Raw genomic sequence first — 16,385 nt, forward strand, 5'->3', positions numbered from 1 at the left:
GAGGCAATGGCCCTGAAGAGCTGCGGTACAGAGATTTAAAGGCAATGGCCATTTGCCTAATCCAGGGAGTTGTTCACTGCCAGTCTTGATTGACAGCTGCAGGTTATATAACAAGATGCTCTACTGTAGCATGTCCTTCCATAACTCAGTCTGTTATAACTAGATGTATGTATTCATGGAATATTTATGAGCAGTTAATAAATCCAATGGCCACCGAAGGTTGCTTTAGTACATGATAGTGTAAAGTGTGGGCATGTCCCAGAGTAGGCAAAGTCCTGCTAGAAGGCTTGTGGGGAATTTTTCCAGCCTCCTGACTATTTGGAGTACTGTTGGGGGTATGTTAGGGCAGGGCTAGTAAATTGCTTGTGGGGGTGGGATTAGGTGGCTATTGAATGTTTAGCTGAAGGGGCACCTCTCCTTGCTCTTAGCTAACTTCCTGCCTAATGAAAGGGAGTTCCAGATCTGCTAGTCAAAATATTTTGTTTTACAGACAAAAAAAGTAAAGACTAAAAAGATAAAATTGTACGCCTAAAACTATATGATTAATTTGGAATAAAACCTAGCTACAATCCAGGTATTTTGACAAATGATGAATATACAAATACATAGGAGATATGTGATTATATAACTATATGAATGTTTGCCACATGTAAGTATGTAGGTATTTTTAACATGAAGAATTACTTTGAGAAAAAAACTGGCATCAGTCACTGATTTATATTTAGTGCTTTAATTATTAGGGCATCAAAAAGAAAGATAGAGTTTTGCTTACGTAAGTAGCACAGTGCTCATCAGAAGACTATGAAATGTTTATAGTTTCCTCGTAACACCTCAAAGTTATAATTGAATTCCCTGAGAAAATGACTCTGTGCATGCAAATACTTTGGAGTAACTTTTTTAAAAAACTAACTTTTGTTAGTTAAATTGCATATATTTCCCAATTATAAGTTAGTTCATTGTCTTAAGTCCTGAATCTACTAGATTCCAAGGAAATCAATGCATCAGTGAGCTCATAAAAATATGTTTAATACATAGAAATGGCCCTTTCCATACTTTTTAAGAATTAAAGATTTAAATTTATCATGATAGAAGCAGTGGACAAAGAAACATTTACCCTTAGTGAATATAACAAAAATTCTCAGAGAAAAAAATACAACTAAAATATTTTCTTTCATTAATTTACTGCCACTATAATGGTTGAGATCACATATCATTTGAGATTATATCAAAGCACTTCAGTAACTAGTCTCCACAAATGGTAGTTGTTATTAAAAAGCAGCAATAACTTTGATAAAAACAACAGACGTTCCTCAGAGAAAAGTTACCCCAGGCATTGTCTGGAGTGTTTTCTTATTCAATAATTTGTCTCAGGAGTTCCTGAGCAATTTTAACTTTTACCTTTATAGATATGCTTCCTTCTATAACTGATAAAGAACCATGAAAACTGGAAAATGGCCAGTTTAATTTTGTAACACACATAAAACCCAACTTAATTTCCCAAATGAGCATTTTGCAAATAGTGAGTGGGAAAAATACATAGAACAGAGGTGGACATTACTATATCTAGTCCCAGGGATAGTGTTGATACTTCCTCTGTTTGGATGACACTCCATCAAATAGAAGCAAAATTACACTATTATACTCTACAGAATTATAATGATTCATCTTGAATCCTTCCTGGAAATTTTGAAAATAAAAGCACAGTTATCTTCATATTTTCTTCTTTATGTAACATATTGTTGAAATTTTACAAATTGACAATTCTTTTCAAAAGAAAGGATTTCTAATGATGTATGGCAAATGTGTATTTAAAGAAGAAATTCTGACTCTCTTTTTGAGGCTTGCATGTTTGTGCGTGTGGTGAGAACAGAAATGGTGGATTAGACACAATCTGCATCTCAAAGACATGCTCCTTTTACTTTTACTTCAATAATTACTTCCAACCTAAAGGTTCATATCATCAAAAGAAAAAAACCCGAAATTTGTGGAAAGAACAAATTACAATTTTCTTTCTAACATAAAAAAGCTTATTGCATAGACCAGCTGTATTTGTTTTTGGAAGATAGTGTTAGGGCTCATGGTGGGCCACCTCAAAATGTGCCAAGATGGCATGTTTGTTACCTCTAATTAAAGTTACTTAAATGACCGGTGTGAGACTTCCCTTGTGGTCCAGTGGTTAAGACGTAGCCTTCCAGTGCAGGGGGTGCAGGTTTGATCCCTAGTGGGGGAGCTAGGATCCCCATGACTACTGGTCAAAAAACCAAAACGTAAAACAGAAGCAATATTATAGCAGATTCAATAGACTCTAAAAATGGTCCTGATCAAAAAAATTCTTAAAAAAAAAAAAGACCAGTGTGAGAGAGACACTCTGACTCTTCTTTCTGTCTCTCTGGAATCAAGAAATAATCTCTCCTGCAACAGGTCCTCTCCCCTCCTGTGGAGGCAGAAAGACATCTTCATCACCAGAGATAGGAAATCTGGGCAGAGAAGCCTGCATAATGCTTCCCTGGTGGCTCAGATGGTAGAGCATCTGCCTGCAATGTGGGATACCTGGGTTCAATCCCTGTGTCACTCCAGTACTCTTGCTTGGAAAATTCCTTGGATGAACGAGCCTGGTAGGCTACAGTCCAGGTTGTCACAAAGAGTTGGACACGACTGAGCCTGTATAAACAAACCATATTATTTCTTGTATTTACTGCTCCAAGCACAAACTCTATTTAGATGCCTTACTAATTAAGCACCCAAAGCCTAAATTCCCTTGTCCTGCTCACAAATTTATTGTTTGTCTAAAAAGTGTAAAAGCTGCCTGCTTTAGCCACTTCTGAGGTCTCATTTCTACAAGTTCTCCATGCAAATGAATTAACATATACTTCTTTTTCTCCTGTAAATCTACCTTGTGTTCATTTTATCATTAGTCCAGCCACAAGGACTCCAGAAGTGAAAGGGGGAACATTCCCCCCTCCCAGACAATAGTCACAAGGGGCCTTTTTTGGAAGTTGTTTTAAAGCCCATGTGCCCCAGAAGTAGGCGTGTATTGTAACTATACAGGGGATAGAAGGGTAGAAATTTACATGGCAGGTATGGCAGTACAGATGCTGGAGTTAAGGAAGTCTAAGAACCAAGCTTTCTTTTCTCCCCAGGCGTAGCTTCTTGACACTTTCATCTTTCCTTTCACCCACCACACAAGCCTATGGGCATTTTCAAAATGCCTGTTGTGTTAAAATAATGACAAATGAAATAGGACGTTTATATTCATGAGCTCTTGGATGGCTCTGGCTGCTGCAACAACAGTCCGTACAGGTCCCCTGAGTATTAAATACTAAAATTCAGCAGAAAGGGGCACAGGACTTTTTTTCTCTGACTTCTGGGGTAATAGTTAATATTTACTGCCCCCAGAAATTAGATTTACAAGTAACATTGCTCCCAAGGGACACAGTCCTCTCCAGTTTAGAGAGTGCTGTTCCCAGGGGACTGCACTCGTCGCTAGACATGGGATACTGTGACTGTCACACAGCAGCTTTCAGTTTTAAAGTGTGCAATAAGCACACCCCTTCTCAGACCTAGCTATGGTCAAAGACCCTCTTTGTGATCCTCTTCGTGTTACAGAAGAAAACTTGGTTCTGCTCACCCTCCCAAGTAAAGCCAGTCCACTGACACTAGGTTGCGGTGAAGGAACGTGCAGTGTTTATTGCAGGTGCCAGGCACGGAGAATGGGCAGCTCAAAATCAAATCCCAGATGGCTTTCAGGGAGAGGGTTTTAAAAGCAGTGTGACAGGGAGTGCTGCTGAGTGAGTGACCAGCTTATGCATAATTCTTGAATTGGTTGCCATCAATATTAAGTTTCAAGCATCATCAACCTTCTGGTTTCAAACTCCAGCGTCTATATTCTTACGATCATAAATTTTCATCTGGATCTGGTGGGGATCTGCTCCCTATAAAAACAACCTAGGAATGTGTCGGAGAAGGCGATGGCACTCCACTCCAGTACTCTTGCCTGGAAAATCCCATGGACAGAGGAGCCTGGTGGGCTGCAGTCCATGGGGTCGCTAAGAGTCAGACACGACTGAGCGGCTTCACTTTCACTTCTCACTTTCATTCATTGGAGAAGGAAATGGCAATCCACTCCAGTGTTCTTGCCTGGAGAATACCAGGGACGGGGAGCCTGGTGGGCTGCCGTCTATGGGGTGGCAGAGAGTCGGACACGACTGAAGCGACTTAGCAGCAGCAGCAGCAGGAATGTGTCAGCCCTTTGCCTGTATCTTTCAGGGACCTAATGATTCCGCCATGTGGTCCATTTATTCTAAATTGTTACCAATTCCCCAGTCCAACAGCTATTCTTTATTTCTACATCTTCACATTCCTAATTATTAGCTCTGAAGCAGCCTTTAGAGACTCAGAGACCTGGTAGCCTAAAAGAAAATACTTTTACTTCAAAGGATAGGGACACAGGGGTTTATTACCAGTTCATCCCTAATTTCTCTCTCTCTCTCTATCTCACACACCCACCCACCCACCCACACCCACACACACCCTCTCACACAGAGAAACCATAGGCTCCTGACAATTGATAACCAAAAATAAGGCAAATCTACAGGATGGATACAGATTTGGACATCTGGAGGACGGAAATCACGTTGAGCAGACACGGAGGACAAGTTTCGTTTGTTTGGTCTTTTTAACCTATGACAACTCTTTCCCTCCCCGTCGTCTGTAGCAGCCAGGCGCAGCCCGTGGAAGCCAGGGTTCGGCAGCAGCCTCCCCGCCTGGCGCCCACGCGCCGCCCGCGCCGCGCCGGGAGGAAGCCAGCCCCGCTCCGCAGGGTGCCTTGGCAACCCCGCGCCAGCGAAGGTTAGGCGACCCCCGCCCAGACGCCTCCCCGCTTCACTCTGGAAGGTGAGAGAAAGACCGGCGCTCTGCTTGCTTTGGGTTTTTATTATTTTTCTGTTTTCGAGCAAGGAGAAAACCTGGGCCTGGAAGAGTTCAAGGGGAGCCTGAGCTACGGCGCTGCTGCGCCCACGGCGGCCCCGAGCCCCACCTCCCTGCACAGCCTTGGCGGGAGACAGGGTGCCTCCTCTCCCCCGCCGATCCAAAGGTAGGGGGCGCCCCGAGCAGGTTCGGGGAGCAGGGCCGGGGAGCTCGGCGAGAGCGGCCCCTTTCTCTGGCGGCCCGAGTCCCTGCAGCCGCCGGGAACAGGAACGGCCGCGATCCCGGGAGCCGAGGCGCCCCGAGGTGCCCATAGGGCCGGGCTTGACGTCAAGGGTCCGAGCTGAGAGCGGGCGCCTCTGGGGCGCGGAGGGAGAGGGAAGGATTCAGCGGCGCTTCTGTGCGAGTCCGGTGGCCCGGACGTGGGTGAGCAGAGCTGAGCGGGAAGAGCGTGTCTAAGGTCCCGCTGGCACTGGTGCAGGGAGGACGCGGCTCCTGGAGAGGGCGAGCCCTGGGAAGCCCGGCAAATTTGGAGCTGGGTGCCGGGGGGTGGTCCAGGCGGGGACCCCGGACGCCGAGCACCTGCAGCCCCGCTCTCTGACGCCCGGGACCCCGCAGCGGCGCGCCCGGGTCTGCGCTCCGGGGGCAGGTATCCCGACACGTCCCAGAGCCTCGAATTCCTAGGCTGGGAATTCATCCCCGAGCTTGCGGACCTTTCAGTTATCTTTTAAAGGGACCGAACCACCCTGTTGGATGGAAGCCCAGAGACTTGCTGGGAGCCTGTGGAAATCTCCTAAGGCGCTCTCAGCGAAATTTGCCTCCCAAATGCAAATTTAAATTTCAGATTTCTCAAGAGAAAAGAAACTGATGTAAGAAATGGGGAGAGAGGGTGGCTCGTGCCTGCGTGTTTATCAGCTGAACGGAACAGTATTTCTTTACAATTCACATTTTGCCAGATTCTGGCTTTAAAAGTAGATCATGGGGATATTTGAGAACGTGAAACATAGCCATTGTCCCAGGATCACAGCAAAGTGGGCAACAAGTGATATTTTATCATTGCTAGAGGGGAAACAATTGCACGTATTTAATTCTTTTGTGTGATTAGTAACCTTTTTGAGAAGAAAGATGTGTATTTCCGTAAGGCAGGAAAAGATCACAGCAAAGCGACTTTATTTAAGTGTATAAGCTCAGTCCTTGTATGTCCTCTGAGTTCCGTGCAGCTCCTCCCATTCTTTTTAAGAACTATCTATTGAAATACTCGTCTATTCACAAGATTCCATATGTCTTGGTGTCACATATAGATCAATTTTTATAAACAATTACAATATAACAAAATTACAGTGTCTTTACAAGATACTGCTTTTTCAAAAAACGTCACCACAGTTGGACCAGGAACTTTTGTTTCTTTAACTTGTAAGGCTAAGGATACAAGTTTGATGTTTCAGCCTGGGAATTCTGAGTGGAGGAGGGGGGTTAAAACCAGGTATAAAAGAGTGAACAAAAATTATGCACCACAAAAGTTTTCACACAGTCAATATCAGATTTCTTCTAAAATAATATTTCATTTTAAAAACATTCTTTATTTCATAATTTCTCTAGTGATCTAAGATGAAGAGAAGTTCACATTTAATATTATTTTTATTATCTGTAAAATATTTATGCTGCATAAAATTGTACAACATTCATTACAACACTTGTTGAAAAGCAGATCGTTATTAAAGATATTTCCATTTCTATTATAGCCTTGTTTATTGTGCTTTTCAGGAAGAAAGAGAAATTAGGGGGTAAGTTTAAGGAAAGAAACCCTCTATGTTTTTTCACCTTTCATTTTAAAGTTATTCCTATAGTATAAATTTTTCAAGTAAAGAAACGGAAGACTTGAATCTTATTAGATAGAATTTTCCTGATGTGCAAAATGTTCCCAGGCTACAAGGAGACACTTTGAAAGGAACAGTTTAACATTCCCTCTTTGCCCCCTTCTCTCATTTGCAATATCCATTATTTAGTTGTGAGAAGTTATCCATCCAAGAAAAAATTTACAGAAGGTTCCTTTAGTGTCGAGCGTGATCTTGGGTGTTATGTGTGTACTTGGGGTGGAGTGGAGCTACAGGAAGAGCACAGAAAGTTTAACTACATAGTCACAGCAAAATAAAATGAATAAATGAATGGTGAATGAATGAAGGAATGTGAGGTGAGAGAAAGCATAAGGGAAAAAAGATAATCTATCAGTAGGTACAAATAAACATTCATAGGATTCCCCAGAAATACAAGTATTCAAGCTGTAGTGAAAAAACGACATCAGGAAAATGCCTTTCTTTCTTTTATTCATCATCCATTGAGGGCCTTTCGTGTATGAGACAATTGTAGTTTGCAACAACTCATCAGAGACCTTAACACCTCAGAATATTCTTCGCATCATACCTGTATCAGTTATCATTCTTCTGCCACAGCCTAGCAAAGCACCTAGCATATTAGATGTTCAATAAATGCTAGTTGAATGAATAAAGGAACAACTGATCTCTCTTAGCTATTCATTAACAAAAAAGGCCTCCCTTTTAAATAATGTGTAAATTAGTGTCTTTTAGAGAAGGATAGAAGTGTTGTCTTCAGTTTTGTCATGTCCAGTGAATATTCAGGGTGACATTTTTATGACACAGTGTTTTTTTCCTTATTTATGTGCATATAATTATGTGCAAATATTTATGTGCATATATTATAATAGAATTGTACCAGCCACCAACTGTACAACCTGATGTACTTCTTTTTCATTTAAGTAAAAATGTTGTAAATATTTTTTACCTTTTCGGTTTTGTGTTCTTATGCGATAGCCTTTATCAGTGAAGATATTTGGGGGCAAACCTCAGACATATTGCAGACTTGGTTCCAGACCATTACAAGGCAAGTCACATGAGTTTCATTTTCCAGTGTATATAAAACTTACGTTTAAACTATAGTCTATTAAGCATGCAATAATATTATGTCTAATAAAACAATGTGTGTGCATGCATGCTAGGTAGCTTCAGTTGTGTCCGACTCTTTGCAAGCCTATGGACTGTAGCTTACCAGGCTCCTCTGTCCATGGGATTCTCCAAACCCCAAGGAGAATCCCATGAACAGAATCCCAAGGGCCTCATGGAGAATTCCATGGATAGAATCCCATGCCCTTCTCCAGGGGATCTTCCGAACCTAGAGTCTCTTATTATTCCTCCTGCATTGGCAGGCAAGTCTTTACCACTAGCACCATCTGGGGAGCCCCAAAACAATGTACATACCTTAATTAAAAATCCATTATTGCTTAAAAAAAAAAAGCTATCTGAGCCTTCAGTGAGTCATAGAGTTTTTGCTGTAAAGGGTCTTACCTCAGTGTTGGTGGCTGCTGACTGATCCGGGGAGTGATGGTTGCAGAAGGTTGGGGTGGCTGTGGCGGTTTTTTAAAGTAAGACACAATGAAATTTGTCCCATTAATTGTATCTTTTAGGAGTGATTCCTCTGTAGCAAACAATGCTGTTCATTAATATTTTACCTGCAGTAAAACTCCTTTCAAAGTTGGAGTCAGTCCTCTTAAGCCCTGCTGCTGTTTTATCAACTGAAGTTGCATCATATTCTAAATCCTTTGTTGTCATTTCAACAACCTTCACAACATTTTGACTGGGAGAAGATTCCATTTTAAGAAACCATTTTCTTTGCTCATTCATAAGAAGCAACTCCTTACCCCTTAAAGTTTTATCATGAGATTATAACAATTCAGTTAGTTCTTCAGGCTCCACTTGCTATTTCCTCCACAGGTGCAGTTACCTCTTCCACTGAAGTCTTGACTCCTCACAGTCATCATTATGGTTGAAATGATCTTCCCAACTCCTGTTCATATTGACATGTTGACTGTTCTCATGAATCACAAAAAGTCTTAACAATATCCAGAATGGTGAAACCTTCTAGGTTTTTCAATTGACTTTGCCCAAATCCATCAGAGGAATCATTATCTATGGCAGCTATAGCTTTACAAAATTCTCTATCTTAAGTAATAAGACTTGAAAGTTGAAATTACTCTTTGATCTGTGGGCTGCAGAATGGATGTCATGTTAGCAGGCATGGAAACAACATGAATTATCTTACATCTCATCAGCCTTTTGGGTGACCAGTTGTATTGTCAATGTGCAGTGATATTTTGATAGGAACTATTTTTTTTTTTTTTCTGAGCAGTAATCTCAACAGCAGGTGTAAAAAATTTGGTAGGCTGTGTTGTCAATAGACATGTTTTGTTGTTCCATTTATTAAGCACTGACAGAATAGACTGAGCAGAATTCTTAAGGGCTCCAGTATTCTCTGAATAATAAACATGCATTGGCTCAATTTAAAGTCACTAGAGCATTAGCCCTTGACAAGAGAGTTAGCCTGTCCTTTGAAGCTTTGGAGCCAGGTACTGACTTGTCCTCTCTAGCTATGGAAGTCCTAGAGGGCATCTTCTTCCAATATAAGACTGTTTTGTCTACACTGAAAAACTGTTAAGTGTAACCACCTTCATTATTTATATGAGCTAGATCTTCTGGGTTACTTGCTGCAGCTTCTACATCAGTACTTGATGCTTCCCTTTGCACTTTGAGGTTACAGAGAAGGCTTCTTCTTTTCTTAAACCTCATGAGCCAATCTCTGCTAGCTTTAGACTTTTCTGCAGCTTCCTCACCTCTCTTAGCCTTGACAGAATTGGAGAGAGTTAGAGCCTTGGTCTGGATTAGGGTTTGGTTTAAAGGAATGTCACTGGTTTGATCTTTCATCCAGACCATTAAAGCTTCCTCTGTATCTATAGTAAGGCAGTTTCTTTACTAATCATTCATGTATTAATTTTCGTGCCTGGAGAATCCCAGGAACAGGGGAGCCTGGTGGGCTGCCGTCTATGGGGTCACACAGAGTCAGACACGACTGACTGAAGTGACTTAGCAGCAGCAGCATGTATTAACTGTAGTAGCATTTTTAATTTCCTTCAAGAAGTCCTTTGCATTCACAAGTTGCCTAACTATTTGGCAAAAGAAACATAGGTTTCCGCCTATCTGGGCCTTTGACATGCCTTGCTTACTAAGCTTAATTGTTTCTAGCTTTTGATTTAAAGTGAAAGACCCGAAACTCTTCTTTTCACTTGAATGCTTAGAGGCCATTGTAGAATTAACAACTGGCCTAATTTCAATATTGTGTCTCAGAGAGTAGGGAGGCCTGAGGAGAGGGGGAGAGAAGGGGGAACAGACACAATGTGTGTGGATTAAGTCACATCTTATATGGTTACAGTTCCTAGTGTCCCAAAACAATTGCAATAGTACATCAACAATCATTGACCACAGATCAACATAACAAGTAGTCATGAAAAATTCAAACTATCGAGAGAATTACCGAACGTGGCACCGAGACACAAAGTAAGCATGTGCTGTTGGAGAAATGGTGCTGATGTCCTTGCTCTGTGCAGGGTTGCCACAAACCTTCAGTTTGTAAAAACACACTGTAAGTGAAATAAAGTGAAGGACTCATTTTATAATGAGGCCTGATCATAATTTAAAGTTGAAAGGTGGTAAATTATCACAGTTGCCTATGTAGGTACTCTTCATTTCATTTTGGGGCCCTTTGTAACCTTGTCTAATTTCAGTGGTTCTAATATATGTGTATATGTAAATATACATACATACATATATGCATATATATTCAATATTCTATATATTCATACATTGAATATTAAATATATGTGAATATAGAATATAAATGGACATTCAATGTTCAATGTATTAATATATCTGTATATATTCAATACATAAATATATACATATATTATTGTATACATTGTATATATAAAATGTTTATACATATGTACATATATGTATGCATGTATGTTTGCATATACACATATACTACAACCATGGCTCAGATGGTAAGGAATCTGCCTGCAATGCAGGAGACCCAGGTTCCATCCCTGAGTCAGGAAGATTCTGTGGAAGAGAAAATGGCAACCTGCTCCAGTATTCTTGCCTGGAAAATTCCATGGGCAGAGAAGTCTGGTGGTTTACAGTCCATGGGGTTGCAGAGTCAGACTAAGCACACATATATACACATATAGTCGTACTCTATGCTAAATTTGTCCATGTCCCCCAGATGACTCATTTCTGTTATTTTAAAAGCTGAGAAAATTAAACTACTTTTGTAAATTGATTAAGTAACATTTATTTAGCATCTACTATGTACAACATACTCTATTAAGCATCATTAAAATCATGAAAATAATTGAGACATTTTCCCTTTTCTCCATCAGAGTGTCACAGAGAGAACTGACCATGCACTGCAGGCACCCTGAATTTTAGACTCATGCCACATTCTTCTGTCATCACCAATAGTGCTGCTTCTTCTCTTACTAAAAATTTGGGACAGTAATTTTTACTCTCGAGATGTTTTACCCTACAATTACATGTCCCCAGAAAACACAAAGCCATTATAGAGTATACTGTCCAGTTTCTCTTCTGTCCTTGCCTTGGTTGCAGGGGGGACAATCAGTAGCTACTGATGTACAACTAAAGAGGACTGTTTGCAAAAAGTGAATCCAGAGAAGAACAGCTGAGTATAAAGGAATCATAGTAACAAGCAGCCTTACAGACTGTGAGTGTAAATAGGATAGGGAAGAAGCCAGATGGAACCAGGGGGTCACTGGAGCTCAGGAAATGAGGCAGGAAGGCCAATCGAGGCTGCTCTGATTAGAAGCTCATGGAACTGTCCAGGGGAGCGGCAGGAAGCCCATTGACTGGGAATATGATGAGTGGGATGATTTAGTAAGCCTGGTGAGTCACTATCGTACCTACCAGAAATCTTTTTCAACTTGAGACAGTATCAGCGTAAATTATTGATTAACACCTAAGAATAAATGAGTAAGATCCTGAACTTTTGAATTCATTTATCTTTAAAAGGGGCTTCCCTGGTGGCTCGGCTGGTAAAGGATCCGCCTGCAATGTGGGAGACCTGGGTTTGATCCCTGGGTTGGGAAGATCCCTGGAGAAGGGAAGACAACCCACTCCAGTATTCTGGCCTGGAGAATTCCATGGACAAAGAGTCGGACATGACTGAGTGATGTCTCACTTTAAAGGAATGCAATTGGCCTTCAGAAATTTAATAATGTAGGATCTGTTATAGAAGTTGTGAAAAAAACTTCTGAATTTCTCATAGTACAACAATGCTTATATCATGCTATTTGAAAATTGCTGTATGTATACTTGAAAAGTTATTTATGACAAAGGTATGTGCACAATAAGATTTGCGTTTTGGAAATTTATTGGCCCAGGATCTATATATCCCTTATAAATAGAAGATAATTATTTACTATTAATTTAAATATATATGTATTTTTATAGTTTTAAACATAATTACCCAACTATAGATCTAGAAATAGATTGATAAACTTACAGTGATTTTTTAAAGATATATGTACCTAAAATATATGTATCTCCATATATATCCATATATATATATATATATATATTTCTGTCTATCTATCTATATCAGGATATCTGTTACAAGGTATACTCATCAGAATTAACTAACTGTTGCTATCCTGAGTATTCCATAGGATATTCTTGTTTAGAAAAAAATGGGAAGTGCTTGCTTTTTTAAAGGGGAGAAGGTTTTCCTTTTGCCTCTTCTTGATATATTATAGGCAATTGTGTACTTCATTAGACAATAATGTCAAATCTGTAATATATAACAGTAAATAAGTAATATCATTGTGGTATTAATATTATTAATATCCTTGAGGTGACAAAATTTGTGGTATGTTATATTAGTATCCGGAGAAGGCAATGGCACCCCACTCCAGTACTCTTGCCTGGAGAATCCCATGGACAGAGGAGCCTGGTAGGCTGCAGTCCATGGGGTTGCTAAGAGTCAGACACGACTGAGCGACTTCACTTTCACTTTTCACTTTCATGCATTGGAGAAGGAAATGGCAAACCACCCAGTATTTTTGCCTGGAGAATCCCAGGGACAGAGGAGCCTGTTGGGCTGCCGTCTATGGGGTCGCACAGAGTGGGACACGACTGATGAGACTTAGCAGCAGCAGCATATTAGTATCACTTCTTTATGCTATAATATCTTCCTTAAACAAAATGAATTTATTCAATCTTTTTAAGGCTGAAATATATTTTCAATCTTTAAATTAAAAAATAAACAAGTAAATTTTGTTTTTAAAGAAACCAGCAGCTAGCTGGTCAGTGGTTTAATTCATGATAATCTGCAGGTCTCAGAGAACTGAGACTTGATCACAGGATGATTTTGCTGTCAAGATTGTGTTCACGTAAACATTTACTGAGTGACTACTCTGTACATGTAGGTCCTATGATAGTGTATCTACACTTGAGAAGCTCAAATCTGAAGATTTTATGAACTTGACAAATTTGGGATATTAGACTCTGGTTTGAATTTATTTTCCCACATATATGTACTTAACAGTACCATGATGAAGTTACTGTGCCATGTTTTATGGTCGATATCACAGTGAGTAAAGGACAGTTTCTGCTTTCCCATTGGTTATACATAAATAAGATAAACTAGTTTTTATTATACTTGCAGTACAAAGCAAATTATGTCATATAGTATCAGATTCTATAAACAGAAATATGTGGGGATTCAAAGGAGATCATATCCAATTAAATAGATCAAGGAATAATTTAGGGCAGGTTACTTTCAAGTTTGACCTTGATTGATGTAGGATAGAAAGAAACATCTAAGATATGACTACAACATGTATCTCCACTGGAAAAAGTATTAATTAGCTATTATAATTAGATATCTTGAAGTTCTTATCCACATTTTCCTTTTCCTTCCCTTACATTTTTCCTACATAAGTGAAAAAAAAAGGCCTACCTTTTTTTTTGGTCTACTGTTTTAACATGAATCAATGCATCATAGAAATGAGGATAGATTTAAACTTACTATAATTGTTATGGCTGATATTTGCACTGTACTTGGTGCCAGGTAAAGACTTAACTAAACTTTCTTAGTAAATTAATAAGGTAACAGGAGAAAATGGTAAAATTTTGCTTCCTTCTCAATGGATTACTTTATAGTTGTCATGATTTTTTTTTTTTTTTTTTAGTTCCTAACTAGTGTCTTTCTATTCCAAGCAGGAGTATAATATGGATTCAGAGCTCAAGGATTATTATAACAAAACATCTGCTGGCGAGAACAATACTGCTGCTCTTCGGAACTCTGATTTCCCAGTCTGGGATGACTATAAAAGCAGTGTTGATGACTTGCAGTATTTTTTGATTGGACTCTATACACTTGTAAGTCTTCTTGGTTTTATGGGGAATCTACTTATTTTGATGGCTCTCATGAGGAAGCGAAATCAGAAGACTACAGTCAACTTCCTCATAGGGAACCTGGCCTTCTCTGATATCTTGGTTGTGCTGTTTTGCTCACCTTTCACACTGACCTCAGTCTTGCTGGATCAGTGGATGTTTGGCAGGGTCATGTGTCACATTATGCCTTTCCTTCAATGTGTGACAGTTCTGGTTTCCACTTTAATTTTAATATCCATTGCCATTGTCAGGTATCATATGATAAAACACCCTGTATCCAATCATTTAACAGCTAACCATGGCTATTTCCTGATCGCCACTGTCTGGACACTGGGTTTTGCAATGTGTTCTCCTCTCCCAGTGTTTCACAGCCTTGTGGAACTTCAGGAGACCTTTGGCTCGGCATTGCTGAGCAACAGGTATCTATGTGTCGAGTCATGGCCATCTGATGCATACCGAATTGCTTTCACTATCTCTTTATTGCTTGTTCAGTATATTCTGCCCTTAGTTTGTCTAACTGTAAGTCATACTAGTGTCTGCAGGAGTATAAGCTGTGGATTGTCCAACAAAGAAAACCAACTGGAAGAAAAAGAGATGATCAACTTAACTCTCCATCCTTCCCAAAAGAGTGGGCCCCAAGTGAAGCTCCCCAGCAGCCAGAAGTGGAGCTACTCATTCATCAGGAAGCACAGAAGGAGGTACAGCAAGAAGACAGCCTGTGTGCTGCCAGCCCCAACCAGGCTGCCCCTGGAGAACCGCCCCGGAAGGCTTCCGGAGCACGCGGGCTCCAGGAAGAGTCCGCTCCCTTCATCCAGTAAGTTCATACCAGGGGTGCCCACCTGCTTCGAGGTGAAACCAGAAGAAAACTCAGATGTTCATGAGATGAGAGTAAACCAGTCTATCATGAGGATTAAAAAGAGATCTCGAAGTGTTTTCTACAGACTGACTATCTTGATACTAGTGTTTGCGGTGAGCTGGATGCCTCTACACCTTTTCCACGTGGTAACTGATTTTAATGATAACCTGATCTCAAACAGACATTTCAAGTTGGTGTATTGCATATGTCACTTGCTAGGCATGATGTCCTGTTGTCTTAATCCAATTCTGTATGGATTTCTTAATAATGGAATCAAAGCTGACTTAAGGTCTCTTATACACTGTCTGCATATGTCATAATTCTCAGTGTTTACTAAGGAGAAAAAAAGTGTGGTAATCGCCTAAAATGTATTCATAGTAACTATGTATTTATAATCAACAAATTTTGTTAACATGTGGAATTTATGTATAAGAGCTGTGGATTTGGATGTCAGTTCATAATATATAGAAGATAATTTTAATGTGTTATATAAGATAAATTCATTTAGTTGTGTAAAGTCATTGTCAATCCAGTCTGTAATTTCATTTTAAAGAGTAGTTATATTACCTTCCATTTCAGCTTGTCTGTAAATCAATGAATTGTAAGTTCTTGCTTAAAATAAAAATTTTATTTAACCATCTCAGTATTTTTTGTTCAAAATTTTAAGTAAAAAAAAAATCTTATTTTTCCTAAGATATTTAATTTCAAATATGAGGACTATCTATTAGTCTTCATTTTTACTTCACAGATTTCTTAATATTTTACTTCTGAAAATACAGAAAAGTTTCAGTATGCCCAGAAAACCATAACTAAATGACAGATATATGTTGTTGTTCTTGTTTAGTCACTAAGTCATGTCTGACTCTTTGAGACTGCATGCTCCTCTGTCCATGGGATTTCCCACACAAGAATACTGGATGGGTTGCTATTTCATTCTCCAGGGAATCTTCCTGACCCATGAATGGAACCCATCTCCTACATTGGAAGGTGGATTCTTTATCGCTAAGTCACTAGGAAATTCCCCCTTGGATACAGGCCTAAGTCATAAATTTAATTGCCAACAGTGGGTACAGTTTTGGAACCTCCACAGGAAAATATTTATTTCCTATCATTGATGATTGCTCAAGTTATCAATTTATTATCACTATCCTAGTTGTTGTTCAGTTGCCAAGTCGTGTCCAAATCTGCAGCCCCACAGACTGCTGCATGCCAGGCTTACCTGTCTTTAACTGCCTCCTGGGGTTTGCTCAAACTCATGTCCATTGAGTTGATGATACCATCCAACCATC

At 39.9% G+C, this 16,385-nt stretch overlaps 1 protein-coding gene and 1 pseudogene across 2 annotated transcripts; one reads left to right on the top strand and one right to left on the bottom strand.

Annotated features, from left to right (window-relative positions):
- Window positions 1-4,748: 4,748 nt before the first annotated feature.
- Window positions 4,749-15,732, top strand: NPY5R (neuropeptide Y receptor Y5). Of its 2 annotated transcripts, none has more exons than XM_010858338.1 (2): window positions 4,749-4,893; window positions 14,067-15,732. In XM_010858338.1, the coding sequence occupies exon 2, from the start codon at window positions 14,076-14,078 to the stop codon at window positions 15,414-15,416; it is 1,341 nt and encodes a 446-aa protein (XP_010856640.1). In that variant the 5' UTR covers window positions 4,749-4,893; window positions 14,067-14,075; the 3' UTR covers window positions 15,417-15,732. The 2 variants fall into 2 exon arrangements, with proteins under 2 accessions (XP_010856640.1, XP_010856641.1); XM_010858339.1 differs by lacking the exon at window positions 4,749-4,893 and adding an exon at window positions 12,031-12,062 and having other exon boundaries at window positions 14,067-15,717.
- Window positions 5,254-10,073, bottom strand: LOC105001894 (annotated as a pseudogene).
- Window positions 15,733-16,385: the final 653 nt, after the last annotated feature.

This window comes from Bison bison, unplaced genomic scaffold, assembly GCF_000754665.1.
Source record: "Bison bison bison isolate TAMUID 2011002044 unplaced genomic scaffold, Bison_UMD1.0 scf7180017864385, whole genome shotgun sequence".
NCBI lineage: Eukaryota > Metazoa > Chordata > Mammalia > Artiodactyla > Bovidae > Bison > Bison bison.

Coding starts and splice junctions, on each gene's coding strand:
- NPY5R (XM_010858338.1), top strand. CDS start 14,076: ATGGATTCAGAGCTCAAGGATTATTATAACAAAACATCTGCTGGCGAG.